Genomic DNA, 15,615 nt, shown 5'->3' with positions numbered 1-15,615 from the left:
GTTGCCAATAATTAGTTGAAGCAAAATAGAAGGGAGTCGTGATCAAGTGAGAGAATCTGTTTTTATGATAGGTCATTGTTTGGCCCTTCAGTTTGCCCCAATAATCACACTGTATTCGGTGTTGATTTTCCCTGTGAAGCAAGCTAGTTTTCGTCTCCGCAGGTATATCATGAATTCTAGGATTGGGCAAGCACAATCCCAGCTATGTTCATCTTACTGAGCATAGATCAGAATCCTCACACAAGTAAATAAATAGTAGGTCCTAGAAAAGTCAAGCACAGGACAGGTGGTGGTGGTGGTGGTTGTCATTGCTTGTTTGCTTGCTTAGGCTTTTTTTTTTTAATCACCATTTGGCATAGTACATGTTACTTGGGAAATTTCGACCCGCCCCTTTCCTCCCCGTTCCTCCCTCTTCAGCATACATTATCAAGACCCGCTGTTTTTCATGTCTAGAAATAATTGAGCTCCCTGGGTCCCACCCTCCATAGGACATTCTTACCAGGAGTAACATCTCGTTTGTACAGTCCTGGCCTGTGTGTCGTGCTTTGTAATCTTCTGTTTCATTATGTGTTGTCGTAGCAGATCTCAATTCACACCCTCTGCCCGTGCTGCCCGCCTCAGCTGTTGAGTCTGTGGTGTTAGGCCTGGTCCTAGAATCACCGTTCCTTGATTTTCGTAGGACACGGAACAGCACAGCAGTTGGCAGGTGTCGAGGTTCGTGCTTGTTTTTCAAGTGTCTGGTAAACATTTTGAACCCCAGCATATAGCAAATGAAAAAGCAACGAGGTGGCCAAAGGCCTGAAGTGTGAGAGAGAGAGATAACTAGCAAACCAGAGTGATTAGAGTTAGGTATTGCCTGGCCCGTCCATCAGCCTGCCAGCAGGAAGCCTAGCATACTGCAGCATCTGTAGAGTCTACTAGAAGTCAGCCATGACTGGAAAAGGTGTAACATAAAGCATAAACACCAACTATCTGTGAGCTGATGCCAGTCCTGGACAGAATTGATGGGCTGGCACATTGGGCTGTGTGTATTAGTCAGGGTTCTCTAGAACTTATGGATTATCTCTATATAGTAAGGGAATTTATTATAACGACTTACAGTCTGTAGTCCGTCTCCCCAGCAATGGTTGACTGTGAATGGAAAGTCCAAAAATCTAGTAGCCACTCAGTCCCATGGGGCTAGTTGTTTCAGCTGGTCTTCTGTAGAAGTAGGTTCCAACACATGTGCTGGCAAGTAAGTGCAAGCAGGCAGAAAGCGAATCTTCCTCCTTCCAGTGTCCTTATGTAGGCCTCCAGCAGAAGGTGTGGCCCACATTGAACTCAGAGATGTCCTTGCCTCAGTCTCCTGGGATTAAAGGCATGCACTACCTTGCCTTGGCCTATGCTTTACATAGCCACTATACCTCAAGATCTCCATGCCACGATCCAGGTCAGAAACTTGTGTCTTCCAGCCTCAAGATCTGGATCACAGGTTGAGCCCTCCAGTTCTGGATTGTAGTGCATTCCAGACATAGTCAAGCTGACAACCAGGAATAGCCATTACACTGTGGTGTAGACTGGTAAGATCTGCAAGCCCGGAATGGCTCCAGCTCACCACATCCAAAAAGAATGGGCTCCCTCCCACCTCTGTATCTCTAGGAGTTAATAGAATTGAATTTGTAGAGACCAGAGTCAGATATGACTGAAGAATGTGAACATTGCCTCCTGGTTGATGAGCAGCTTTATCTCCATCATTGTTCAAGACAGAGGTAGTCAACTTTCATGACTAGAGGCTCATACTGCACAAAGCTCAACTTGTGAGTGGTGGTGGGGCCTAGCTAGCATCTATGTTGATGGGCTGAGAGCCTCGTTTCCTGTATACACAGAAGACCCTGGAGGACTTAGCTTCCCAGCACAGCCTGATAGAGAGGGCCCACGAGGTATGTAAGGACCTGTTACTTCACTGGAGTAAGGCCAGATCTTCGGAACAGCAACTAGCACATGCCTCTGGGTTAGAAACTTACCAGGAAAACCTGCAGAGTCCAGCCAGGTTTTTGGTCCAGTGGTACAGCAGCTGCTTCAGGTTATAGTGTGAGAAGAGAGAAAGCCTGTGGCTGGGGTATTGTGTGTTCATTGTACAGAGTGATTCGTTTGTTTTACAATTGTTAACTCTTTAGTCATTCATTTAGTAGCCCTTGCAAATATTATATTACATCTTAACCACAGAGCTGTAAGATTAAAAGCATGAGCTGGGGCTGGAGAGATGGCTCAGAGGTTAAGAGCACTGACTGCTCTTCCAGAGGTCCCGAGTTCAAATTCCCAGCAACCACATAGTGGCTCACAACTACCTGTAATGGGGTTCTGATGCCCTCTTCTGGTGTGTCTGACAGCTGTAGTGTACTCATAAGTAAAATAAAAAATAAAAATCTTTTAAAAAAAAGCATGAGCTATAACAAACACCAGCCCAAGGGAGGGGCCTATGTGGGGGAGGGGGCTAAACCAGCAGAGGATGAACTGTGAAGCTCAGGGCCTGAGTTTCCTCTCCAGTTCCCAGATTTAAAAAAAAAAAAAAAAAAAAGCTAGAGCTGGGGGATGGGGGTGGTGCATACTTGTAATCCCAGTGCTGGGATGAGAGCAGGCAGGGCTGGGGCTCAGGGTGGCCTTTAGCCACCCTACTGGCCCACCCCCCAGGCCATGTGAGCAGTTCTGAAACATTCACTCCAGAAGTGCATTTCCCAGCATTCTGACAAAATAAACAGCCTTGGAATAAATAATTGTTTGTCTTGTGTTTTTAATATTTTAAATTACGCTTATTTATTGTGTATGTATGGTCATGTGTGCCTTAGTGATTGTGTGATCAGAGGACAACTCTGGGTGTCACTTCTCTCCTTCCGTCATGTGGGTCCCAGGAATCAAACTCTGGTCTTCAAGCATGTCCACAAGTTCCTTTACCTGACAAACTACTTCACCAGCCCTTTGAGAAGTTTTTAGAGACATCTTCAGTACGTACTCACTTTAAGCTGCCATGTTCCTATGGTAGTTTACACAGGAGCTGATTAAAAGGCATTACTAGATTTTACAGGATTTCAGTAATCTGAATTCTGAGAACTTACTTGTTGGTAAATTTCTTGGGAAGGTTCAGATCGAGCTGGTCTGGGAATGCAGACATAATAGAAAGCTGCTAGACCTGCAGTGGGGTTCAGGGAAGACCTCCCCCCTGCCAGGGTGTGCACACAGACCTGAGATAAGGGGGTACTTAACTTTCCTAGTACCAAATCCAGCTCTCTACTGTGAACAGAAAGGGCAATCCCATGCAGAGCCCCGTCCTAGCCATGCAGTTCTTTTGACTAATCAGAACAGTCCCTTAGCTGAACAATGGTGGCTCACAGAGGCATAAGGGTTGAGTGCTAAGACCAGCCTGGAGTGCCCAGTCTGTCTCCAGAACAAGGCAGGAATAGAGCTTAAGCTGTCCCTCTCTCCCTCTTAGTTGAGAGCTCCTTAGTAACAGCTCCTCAGTGAGGAACATGGCAAAGGTAAGACGGGGTTTGGTCACTTGGCAGCAGCTTGCAGACATGTAGGTCCTTTTAATGTTACTTTTTCTTGCATGCCTTTCCCTGTAAACAGGATGTGAATATTAGCAGTCCATGCCAGTGTGGATGGATAGCTTGCTTTTGCTCCCTGTGTTGAAATTGTTTTGAGACAACTAGCTCTGTATATCAGGCTGATCTCAAATTCATGATCCTCCTTCCTCAGCTTCCAATTAGCTAGAATTACAGGCAGCCACTGTCTAAATGTTTTCTGAGACTTGAGAAAAGAAGAAAACACCAAAGTAGGCAACTTAAGAAAACTTTATGGGGATAAAGCTCACTCCCAGTTAATGAGAAAGCCCCTGTGTTCTCATCAGACAGTACAGTGAGTTTCATTTTCTCGTTGTACCTGTGCATTCTACCCAGGCTCCAACAGTCACGGTTCCCTAAGCTGTGCCTTCAAAGTTTTTTGGTTTTGATTATTTTGTTTTATGTCTATGGGTCTCTTGCTTGCATATGTGTATATGTATCCTGAGTGCCTGGCATCCCCACCCCCCAGGGGTTAGAGGGGCCATTGGATTCTCTGAAGTTACAGATGGTGGTGAGCCACCACAGGGGTGCTGGGAACCAAACCCAGAGCCTCTGCAAGAGCAGCCCGTGCTTTAAGCCCCAGCAGCCTCTGTAAGGCTGTTTTCAGAAGTCATGTTCTGTTGCAGAGAATAGATGCATTTCCTGTAGGAAAGGTGCTCATGAAAATATACAACTGACCAGGCAGTGGTGGTGCACGTCTTTAATCGCAGCACTTGGGAGGCAGAGACAGGTGGATTTCTGAGTTCGAGGCCAGCCTGGTCTACTGAGTTCCAGGACAGCCAGGCTACACAGAGAAACCCTGTCTCGAAAAAACAAAAAACAAACAAACAAAAAAAAGAAAATATACAACTGGAAGACAGGGAAGGAAGTGCTTATTGGCAGTCACTTGGAAGAACAGTAAATAAGCACATTTTAAAATGTTCTAGTTTTCCTTGACAAACCTTTTTTTTTTTTAAGATTTATTTATTTTATGCATATGAGTACACACTGTAGCTAGTTGTGAGCCTTCATCTGGTTGTTGGAAATTGACTTTTTTTTTAGGACTTCTGCTCGCTCCAGTTGGCCACGTTCACTCAGTCCCTGCTTCCTCAAAGATTTATTAATTAGTATAAATAAGTGCACCGTAGCTGTCTTCAGACACACCAGAAGAGGGAGTCAGATATCATTACAGTTGTTGTGAGCCACCATGTGGTTGCTGGGATTTGAACTCAAGACCTTTGGAAGAGCAGTCAATGCTCTTACCCACTGAGCCATCTCTCCAGCCTGACAAACCTTTTATTTTCACTAAAATTATTTTTTCTTTTTGAATTAAGTTTAGGTAATTTTAAGATCTAGTAGGATATACATACTTAATCCCTTCCCAAATAAGTTCACCTTTAAAAGTTACCTCTTTTCTGAGGCCATATTATAAAGCAACCACTTCAACTGTGAAATGAAACACTGGTCTACTCTGGGACATGTGATGTCACCGGGTAGCAGTGCCCTGGTTGGTTAGTGTTCGTGGTGGCCCTCTGCACCCCTTGGCTTTTCCTGAAAGAGCAGCCTGCCAGTTAGTTGTCTCTCCTTCCTTACTCTGCTAGAGTTTGTGGAGCTTTACCTCACAGGATGCTCAAATCCCAGGGATGGAGCAGCACAAGCTCGCCTGGCAGCTTCTCTAATTGCCTTGTTTGCTTGGCTTTATCTCTATTGATGTAGCCTTTTTTTTATGAGAAGAACAATATGGCAAGATGTAATAAAATCACAATTAGATTGATTTGTGATCATTAAAAGCTTCCGAATAACCAGAGAAAAGTTCAGAGTCTTATCATATCTTACTTATGAGTGTCTTAAGCTAGGCATGTGTATTAGTTTTCTTCTATTGTTTATTTCTGCCGTGCACCTGTTTGCTGAGTTCTGGTCACTGCAGCCCCACACTGACGTTCCACCCCCTCTCCATTGCAGCCTTTCTTCTGCCTGACAAGGCTTGCTCTTAGATGTGCTGTTATTAGAGGTGGGATTTGGGGGAGGGGGGAGAGAGGAGTAATGGCTATTCCTGGTTGTCAGCTTGACTGTGTCTGGAGTGAACTATAATCCAGGATTGGAGGGCTCACCTGTGATCCAGATCTTGAGGCTGAAAGACACAAGTTTTTGACCTGGATCTTGGCGTGAAGATCTTGAGGCATAGTAGCCATGAAAAGCTTAGGCCCAGGCAAGGTAGTGCATGCCTTTGATCCCAGGAGACTAAAGCAAGGAGATCTCTGAGTTCAAGGTCAGCCTCAGACAAACCAAGTCCCAGATCCAGGCATGGTGGTGTATACACTTTCAATCTGGGCCACACCTTCTAGTAGTGCCATTCCCTGGGCCAAGCATATACAAACCATCACGGGGAAGGGAGGAGGGTTGCGGGAGGGGGGGGGTGTAAGACAGGATTTTTCTATGTAGCATTGACTGTCTGGAACTCACTCTGTAGACCAGGGCCTCTGCCTCCCCAGTGCTGGGTCTAAAGGCCTGTGCCACCATGCCTAGCTTGATGTTTGAACTTTAACAAATGTTTTTGTTAACTTTTTGAGGTTACCATTCTTTTCTTCTGCCCTTTATTGCAGTGCCTGCATGCCTCTCTGGTCAGCTGCACTGTATGTAACTCAGGCCTTGAAAGACCAGCTGGCAGTGATTTTTCTTTTTCTTTTTTTTTTCTTTTTTTTTTTTTGCAGTGCTACACAAAATGAAATACACACATATCATACATAATACTTTAAAATAGTGCACTAAACAGCAGCCACTTACTTTACATGTATCGCATTGCTTTCTCTTTGTGTGGGGGGTATATATGTAAAGGAGCTGCTGGTACATGTGTACATGTATGCACACGTGTGGAGGCTGGAGGACATTCCAGTGTCATTCATTCCTCAGGGGCCCCCACCTTCCTTTTTAAGGACAAGACTTCTTACTGGCATGGTACTTCCCAAGTAGGCCAGCTTATTGTTTTGTTTTATGGAACTTGAACTCGGGTCCTCAGGACTACAAAGCCACACATTACCAAGTGAGGTGCCTTCCCAGCCTGTAGCACACAGCATCACGGTTCATGTTGTTTTCAGTGTTGATTCCATGACTCTTGATTTGGTTCTGACATTGTATTTGTACATCATCATCTGTCCAAACTTCAGCTAAGAGAGAGAACCCGGACTAGGGCTCTGTGCCTGTGATCTGTCCCCTCAGCACTGGCCTGATGCTCATTAAGCTTGATCACAAAAGATCCTGCCAGCTGGAGTGGCTAATGGACACAAAGTAACAGGGACCCTCTTTCCTCCTCAAGAGTCCTCTCACCTTCCCTACAGTAGCTGCCAGTCTGCACTGTGCCTGGGCCTCTCCTGGATTCCAGAATGGTTCCCTGTCTGGGATGTACCCCTGCCTTTCAGTATTTAGTCTTGACAAGAATTCTAGGGAAAGGATTACCCATTAACCACTAGGAACCTAGACATTAGAAAAAAATGCTCATGACATGTAACTTTGGGTATACCCAGTGAGTGGTCCAAGAATGTTTCAGATCAGACTAGGTCCCAGCATCCTCTACAAGAAAATGAGACTGGTGGCACTGATCTGTACATCCAGACATTGGTCTCATGCTGAAGACTATTAGGCTAGGCTGAGCTGCATTCTAAGAAACACAGCCACAACCTGTCACTGAATACAGTGGCCGCCCACCCGGATACCCAGGTATGTGTTGACCCACACTGGAAGGCTCCCTTTGCTTAACTAAATCCACAGGTCCCCTGGCAAGACATGAGCTTAAGGCCTGGCCAGAAGATGAGTTTGATGATAAACTGTTTCTTTTTTTCAGACCCCCTCTGCTGTGAACAAGATAAAACAACTTCTTAAAGACAAGCCTGAGCATGTAAGTGACTGTTCAAAGTTAGCAGAGCTGAAGTTCTGTTTGAGTACAAATGTATTTATTTTGTTGCAAGCATGTATGTTCTCATTGATTGAGGTATTTGGTTTTGTTAGTTTTTTCCTTGGCAAGGATTCAACTCCGGGCCTCACTAGTGCCAGGCAGGTGTTCTACAGGGAACTGCACCCAAACTCTTGAACCTTACACAGGGAGGGAGTGTTTCCATAGAAAGCTGCTGCTCACGACCCTAGCCAGCCAGACTACAGATCAGCCTGAGCTTGTCTGGGTGCTCACTGTGTGCCTAGGGATGGCCCAGGGTATTCTGGAGTGTCCCTGGCCTCTGCCTGCTGCATGGGAGTAGCACCCTCTCCCTAAGTTGTAAGGACAACATCCTCCCCAGAGAACCACTGGCCTGCACGGCACGTGTTCTTGTGTGGGTCTCTCTTGCTTCCATAGACTGTGCAGTACATGCTGTGGTTTCACTCTGGTTTACTCTGATAATTCAGCCTGAAGATCTTCCAGGTCATTATCTAAAGGTCTCACTCTGTCTTAGTTAGGGTTTTACTGCTGTGAACAGACACCATGACCAAGGCAACTCTTACAAGGACAAGATTTAATTGGGGCTGGCTTACAGGTTCAGAGGTTCAGTCCATCATCATCAAGGCAGGAGCATGGCAGAGGCAGGCATGGTGCAGGAGGAGCTGAGAGTTTTACATCTTCATCTGAAGGCTGCTAGCAGAAGACTGACTCCCAGGCAGCTAGGTGAGGGTCTTAAGCCCACGCCCACAGTGACACACCCACTCTAACAGGGCCACACCTCCTAATAGTGCCACTCCCTGGGCCAAGCATATGCAAACCATCACACCCTCCTTCGTGGCTGCACATATTCCTGAGGAGGTTTGACGTGTTCAACTAACCTTGTGTGTGAAAGGTATCTGGGTTTTCATGTCTGCCACAGACACCATTTACCGGCTGTTGGTGAAGTGAGCCAGGCCCAGTGTTCTGGACCTGGATGCAAGACTTACTATGTCCACAGAGAATCCGTCCCTGCATGCAGGGTACTTAAATTGGGTCTGTGAATTGCTTTGAGCTGTGGTCTGTGGGTAGTCATTTGTTAGGCCTGAGGCTGTTTTCTGGATGCTCTTGAACAGCCGGACTGTACTGCTCACAGCTCCATCCTGAAAGTTGTTAAATGCTAACAAATGTCGGCTCCCTGACTCTGAACTTTCTAGTGCATACATTGACCAAGACCACCCCCCCCCCAAATTTCATGAAATTAGCTGTGTAGGTTTTATAAAGGTGTGTTTGTTCTTGATGGTGTAAAAATGTGTAATTTATACGATTAACAACTCCTTTTCCAAACTCATTACCTAAACCAACTTGGATTGGAATTCTATTTAAATGAGGCTGTCTTTGAACTCATGGAGATCTCTCTCCTTCCCAAGTGCTGGGGCTGCAGATGTGAGCTGCCAAGCCTGGCTTAAAACTGTATTTTCAAATACTGAGGAGGAACTCTGTTTGCTTTTGTTTTGTGTGTTTCTGAGAGTGTGCATAGGATGCATAGGACCTCAGCCAGCACGCTCTGTACAGCACCCCTCACCCCGTCAGAACTCTGATGTCCTCTGCCTTGTTTGAACTTCTGCTTTCTTAAGGACTTCTGTGAACAGAGACAGAAACTAAAAAATGCTTAGTACTTATGTTCCAGAAATCCATCCAGGGAGCTAATTCCCACTTAGAATAAATAAGTCCTCAGTCTAAGCTGTACAAGGTACAGCTCCCCTCTGTGGTGGAGCTTGAAGCAAGCACACCTCAGTCTCACAGGATTGGAGTGCCCTGGTGGGGCAGGCCTTAGGGAAGTGCTGACTGACTGGCTGCTTAATAGAAGAGGCAGGCACCAATACTGAGAGCATAGATAGATACTGCTAGAACATCACATCAGGGTGTTGTGCTGGCTAGTTTTATGTCAACTTGACACAAGCTGGAGTCACCTGAAAGGAAGGAGCCTCAACTGAGAAACTGCTTCCATAACACTGAGCTGTAGGGACGCCTGTGGGCCATTTTCTTCATTTGTGATTGATGAGGGTATGGGGGAAGGGCTGGTATCGGTAGTTTCAGTCTCAGGTTGGTGGTCCTAGGTACTATAAGAAAGCAGGCTAGGCTGGAGAGACGGCTCAGCGGTTAAGAGCACTGACTGCTCTTCCAGAGGTCCTGAGTTCAGTTCCCAGCAACCACATGGTGGCTCACAACCATGTGTAATGGGATCTGATGCCCTCTTCTGGTGTGTGTCTGAAGACAGCTACAGTATAATCATATAATTAAATAAATAAATAATTCCTTTTAAAAGGAAGAAAGAAAACAAAAGAGGCCAAGCAAGCCATAAGGAGCAAAGCAAGCCAGTAAACAGCACCCTCCGTGGCCTCTCCTTCAGCTCCCACTTCACCCCGCCCCCACCACACACACACTCACCCAAAAATACTGAGATCTTTGGCTTCCTGCTTCTTTGGAATGTTTTACTGAAGTGCCCTAAAAAGGAGGCTCCTCAAAAGGCAGGATGGTTGCCAGGGGACAGGGTGAGCCTCCGTGCTCACTAACCAGAAGCCTCCAGAGAACACCTCACAGAAAAGGTGGAGCAGGCCCTCTTGAAGGAAGCCTGGCTTTTAAAGACAAAATCTCTGCCATCAAAAGAAAAAAGGATGCGTGTGGCAGTGCATACCTTTAACTCCAGCTTTTGGAGGTAGACACAGTCAGGTCTCAGTTTAAGGCCAGCTTGGTCTACATAGAGAGACCCTGTCTCAGAAGAAAAAGAAAGCCAGCCGTGGTGGACGCAAAGTTTGAGAGGTAGAAGCAAGCAGGTCGTGAGTTCTGGGCCAAGCAGGGCTGGCTGCATAGCAAGTTGATACCATTTTTCAGACCCTCTACTCAAAATAAAACAAGAAAAAAGTAAAAGAAAGAAAAGCCAGGTATGGTACATACACCCATGGGTGCAGCGCTTGGAAGGGTAAACCAGGTGGATCATTAGTTTGAGACCAGCCTGAACTATAAGACAAGCAACTAGTGTTCACTGTGCTCACATTACTCCAAATTATAGTCAGGAAGCAAACACTCTAAAACTAATACCTTATATAAAATAAAATATCAGTAAAATAAAGAGGAAAATGTGTAATATGCTATAATAAAAACAATCCAGATGCAAATGCAACCAGGACTGGGGAAAACAGGAAATCTGCTTTTCTGGATGGCAGTGGCTGTGTGCTTCTTCCTGTGTGCTGTCTGTTTTCAAATTTGTTTCCTGTTACATTTGTTCTTACAGAAGCATTGTGTAACCAGAAATCTGTTACATTCCACCAAGTTTAAGAGAAAGAGAGTAATGGGAATAAATACCAAAGGTTGCTTTTTTCCTTGAAGTGTGATTTTATTAATACGTGCAGGTATTTGTGTTAGTGTGTGTGTATGTGTGTATTCTGGAGGTCTTCCTTAGGTTCTGGAGCTGCCCTGTCAGCTCTTTTCTGAGCTAATGCAGCCCTTGTTCCTTTTCTTGAGACGCCGGCCTCCAGCTTGCCAAAGTCCTCATCCCTCAGCCTCTGAAACAAGTGCTGGGGCTCAAGGAGTGAGTCACTACGCTTGACTGTAGCCACGACTTTCATTAGTCCTTTAATCTGTACTGTTAGCACTAAGTTTACATTCTCAATTCTTTTCAGGTGGGTCTCAAAGTTGGCGTGCGAACCAGGGGTTGTAATGGCCTCTCTTACAGCCTGGAGTATACAAAGACAAAAGGAGATTCTGATGAAGAAGTTATTCAAGATGGTGAGCTCTCTTCTCTTGTCTTCTTGAGACAGGTTCTTTTGTAACCTAGGCTAGCCTGAACTCTTTGTGTGGCCAGGTGTAAGAATGACCTCAATTCCTGCCCTACCTCCCAGTGATGAGTTAGAGCTATGTACTCCATGCTCGGCTCTGGTGAGCAGTGGAGGTTTCTGTCTCTCTAATGTTTTCTGGGCACATTGTTCTGACGAAAACTTTTCTTGTACAAAACAGATATAAAGACTGCTATCTGTGTTAGGTATCCCGTGAGTGGCTCTCATGCATGCCCAGTCTTGGCAGGCAGGCTTTCTTTGGCATATTATCTATGTGCAGCCACTGAAATGAGAGAAGGGACTTTTTCTCAGGTCGCATTGAGCCTAGTGCTGGGGAGGCTCCTGGTCCAGACAAAGTCTGTGGGGCAGTTGGCTTCTCTCAGCTCTAACCATCATCCCTAGGAGAGGCTTTGGCTGATTTTGGTCCCAGTTTTTTGTCTTGTTCTTGTTGTTTGAGACAGGTGTCTTTCCTACATAGCCCAGGCTTGAATCTTGATGCTCCTCCCACGGCTTCTGAAGGCTAGAATTACAGTTGCCATCAGGCTCAGCCTCATAAGCTTTTCAAGATCACATCAGTTTGTGAAGTCAGGGGACAGCTTTTGGGACGCGGTTCTCCCTCTACTGTGGGCTCTGAGTATGAACTCAGGCTTTCGAGACTCCTTTTACCCCTGAGCCTCTCACCACCCACTCAGATATTAAAACCACAGAACAAAGGGAACCATCCAGCTGTTTCTTTTGAGAAGTTTCGCATGTATTGTGAAGTGTGTGTTTATTAGTGCAGATTCCTGATCCTGGGACGGCCAGAGGTGGCTGCTCCCTGGAGCGGGAATGACAGGTGGTTGTGAGCTGCCTGGGATGATTGCTGAGAACCAAGCTTGATCCTCTGCAAGAGCAGCACACCCTCCACTACAAGTATGCTTTTGAGGACTTTATTAGTTACTGTATTTGACACCAGCTCCTGTCATCTTGCAAAACCTACTGAAGAGTGAGGTGTGATTTGTTGCGTCATTTAATGCCGCTACTATTGATAGGGATTGTAAGTTTGGGGTTCAAGATAAGGTCAGGCCAGCCTGGGCTAGCAAGGTCTTATGTAAGACACAGGAAGGAACACTACAGCCTGGAGAAAGGGAGAGCTCAGGAGCTTTGTGCTCAGGTCTGTGCGTTTGAGCCATGCTGGTGGTAGCTTGCAAGCCTTTTTGTGTTAGACAAGCAGGAATTATATTCCTAACTCTACTTCCATCATACTTAACTGAAATTAATCACTTATAAAATATTGGAGCTGGAGTGGTGCTTGCAGTTCTTCCAGAAAACCAGGATTCAGTTCCCAGCAATCACGTGTGGCTCACAACCATCTCTAACTTTTGTTCTAATGCCTGTCCTCTGGTCAGGCATTGCACAGACACCTACAGGCAAACACCCGTCCACATGAAAGTCTAAGAATGACATCAGTTCAAACATAAGCCTCACTTGCCCCTGCAGGTATGTGTTCATGTGTAAGTGTAAGGCCATCAGCAGCCTGGAGCTCTGGAGTCCATGGATCATTGCAGGTTCTTGGTTTATGTGGTCTGGTTAGAAATGCCCCATGAAACAACAGTACTGTGGGTATTTTTGGCTGATGGTGTCAGACACAGATGTCATGTCATCATTTAAAAGGTCATAGAATTACATTTTCCTACAGCAAATTGAAAAACAATGAGTAACAATGAGTAAAGTACAGTGAAAAGCGAATCATAGACTTGCATAAGTACCATGGAATTTCCACATATCAAAGGGTCTCCCTATTACATATAGACTTGTTTGGACTAGCAGCAAGCTGTGCACTTCCCCCTGAAAGGAGGTCCCGGGGTCACTCGTCAGCTGCAGAGTGGCTGACAGTGCCCACTAGAGACTCTGGGCTCTGATTTGCACGTCCTGCACACTGCAGGCTTTGTGACATGTGTTTCCTTTTCCCCAAGGAGTCCGAGTGTTCATCGAGAAGAAAGCACAGCTAACTCTGTTAGGAACAGAGATGGACTACGTGGAAGACAAACTGTCCAGTGAGTTTGTGTTCAATAACCCCAACATCAAGGGGACCTGTGGCTGTGGTGAAAGCTTTCACGTGTGAAACCTCAGGACTGTGAGCTCCAGGAGAGCTGGGTCTGCCTTGGAGCTTACTGAAGAAATCATGTGATGTCACGTGCTCAGAAGTTATAGTATGGCTGCCTCGTGGGTGAAAATAAAGTGACGCATTTGGAAATCAAGCCAACGTGTGAAGAGTTCCGAAAACACGGTATCTGTACTCTCTGTAAGACACAGAAACTGAGAAGCCGTTGGTTCCTTGAGCCGTTCTGTTCTGTACAGAAAACTCCTACCCTGCCCTTACGCTGTAGCCTGCTTTGTGCTAGAACCAGCTTCGTGGCCATTGCTTTGCTGGGAATTGAGGAATGGGATAACAGGCATGCACCTACATCGCAGAACGGCTTGAGTGTGTCTCCTGTCCCTGTCTCAATCTTTGCCAACCCCCAGTCTCAGGCAGGACAGCTGTGGGAAACAGTGTAGTCGGACCTTGTTTCCCTCACCTTTGGCATGGCCCATTACATTTTTACCTAAATGTGATCATCACATGCCTCATTTGCCAACCCTTCAACAGTTCCCGAGTTCTGAGTTCCAGTATCAGAAGGTGGGAACCACTAGGCCTGGTTTCAGTCTGTCCTTTCAGGCATGCTTCATGATGTTTTGCTTAGTTCTTGCAGTTAGAATCGCTCATGGTGAGCAGCCAGCAGCTCACTCAGAGCTCCTGCCCAGCTCTCCCTTCCTTGAGGTCACAGCAGTGCTGTTGGAGACATTCGGTGAGGAGAGTGGCCTTGGCTTCCCACCTGGCCAGCGCTCTCACCAGAATTTCTTAATTTATAGAGACTTTGTTAGTTTTCTTTTGAATAGAATCTTGTGTAAACCCTTTCGTGTGAATTGCCATCTTGTTTGTTTCGAACTTTGAAACAATAGTTTCTTCTTATAGAGAAGATCTGCAGCAGTGGGATTATTCTCAGCACAGGACCTGTGGAGCAGAATATGCGAATTCTTAGAGTTGCCAGTTTGCATATGCTTTCTGGTTCCTAAATGAAATTGCTAATTTTTTTTTAATGTTTTTATCACCAGTTTTTTGAGCCATGGTTTTGCTGTATACTACAGGCCAGCATTGAACGCACAGTCCTCCTGCTTCAACATTCTGAGGCTTGGGATGCCACACCCGGATCCCAAGTTTTTCTTTAAGTGGTCTTGATAGCCTTGGGTTGGACAGCTTAAGTAACCTGTGAATTCTTTTGTGGAAGGCTGAGTCTCATGCAGCTGAGTGAAATATTTGTTCTATTTACTAAAGTACCTATCACCAAAATGTATCAACTCTTAGTTTTATATGAATATTGATGAGTTTGTATCATAAGTAGAATTGTTGATACATCCTTAATTTGTGCAATATTGTATGAAGAGATTGAGTTGTCAATTAAAAACACACATCTTTATGATCCCAGTGGTGCCTTTTGTTGGCAAAGAGGGTTTGGGTTTTTTGGTTTTTTGAGACAGGGTTTCTCTGTGTAGCCCTGGCTGTCCTGGAACTCACTCGGTAGACAAGGCTGGCCTCAAACTCAGAAATCCGCCTGCCTCTGCCTCCCAAGTGCTGGGGTTAAAGGCGTGCACCACCACCGCCCGGCCCAGGTAATTACCTTCTAAAGCCACAGAAAATCTCAATTTTTTGCTGCTGTCTCCAGAAGCCTGAGCGCACATTGAAGATGGTGCTATCTTGCTTTGCTGCCTGTTTCTGGTAACACATACATACCATCATGTGTACATCCCTCCTTCTGACACTGGTACCACGCACACTCCATCCCTCCTTCTGACACTGGTACCACGCACACACCATCCCTCCTCCTGACACTGTGGTACCACGCACACTCCATCCCTCCTCCTGACACTGTGGTACCACGCACACTCCATCCCTCCTCCTGACACTGGTACCACGCACACTCCATCCCTCCTTCTGACACTGGTACCACGCATACTCCATCCCTCCTTCTGACACTGGTACCACGCACACACCATCCCTCCTCCTGACACTGTGGTACCACGCACACTCCATCCCTCCTCCTGACACTGTGGTACCACGCACACTCTATCCCTTCAGCCAATACTGTGGTACCCACCACTCCATCCCTCCTCCTGACACTGTGGTACACTCACACTCCATCCCTCCTCCTGACACTGTGGTACCACGCACACTCCATCCCTCCTCCTGACACTGTGGTACACGCACACTCCATCCCTCCTCCTG

At 46.1% G+C, this 15,615-nt stretch overlaps 1 protein-coding gene across 1 annotated transcript in view; it reads left to right on the top strand.

Moving 5' to 3' along the window:
• Positions 1 to 14,812, top strand: part of Isca1 (iron-sulfur cluster assembly 1) — a 15,486-nt gene extending 674 nt beyond the window's left edge. The window contains exons 2-4 of the mRNA XM_031358206.1: positions 7,414 to 7,467; positions 11,160 to 11,265; positions 13,268 to 14,812. Coding sequence (XP_031214066.1) covers positions 7,414 to 7,467; positions 11,160 to 11,265; positions 13,268 to 13,416 — 309 coding nt within the window. The 3' untranslated portion in view covers positions 13,417 to 14,812. The remainder of the gene's footprint in view (positions 1 to 7,413; positions 7,468 to 11,159; positions 11,266 to 13,267) is intronic.
• Positions 14,813 to 15,615: the final 803 nt, after the last annotated feature.

The sequence above is a fragment of the Mastomys coucha genome, unplaced genomic scaffold (genome assembly GCF_008632895.1).
Source record: "Mastomys coucha isolate ucsf_1 unplaced genomic scaffold, UCSF_Mcou_1 pScaffold7, whole genome shotgun sequence".
NCBI classification, from domain to species: Eukaryota; Metazoa; Chordata; class Mammalia; order Rodentia; family Muridae; genus Mastomys; species Mastomys coucha.
The sequence above is the reverse complement of the archived record's forward strand: the minus strand, read 5'-3'. Positions and strand labels throughout refer to the sequence as shown.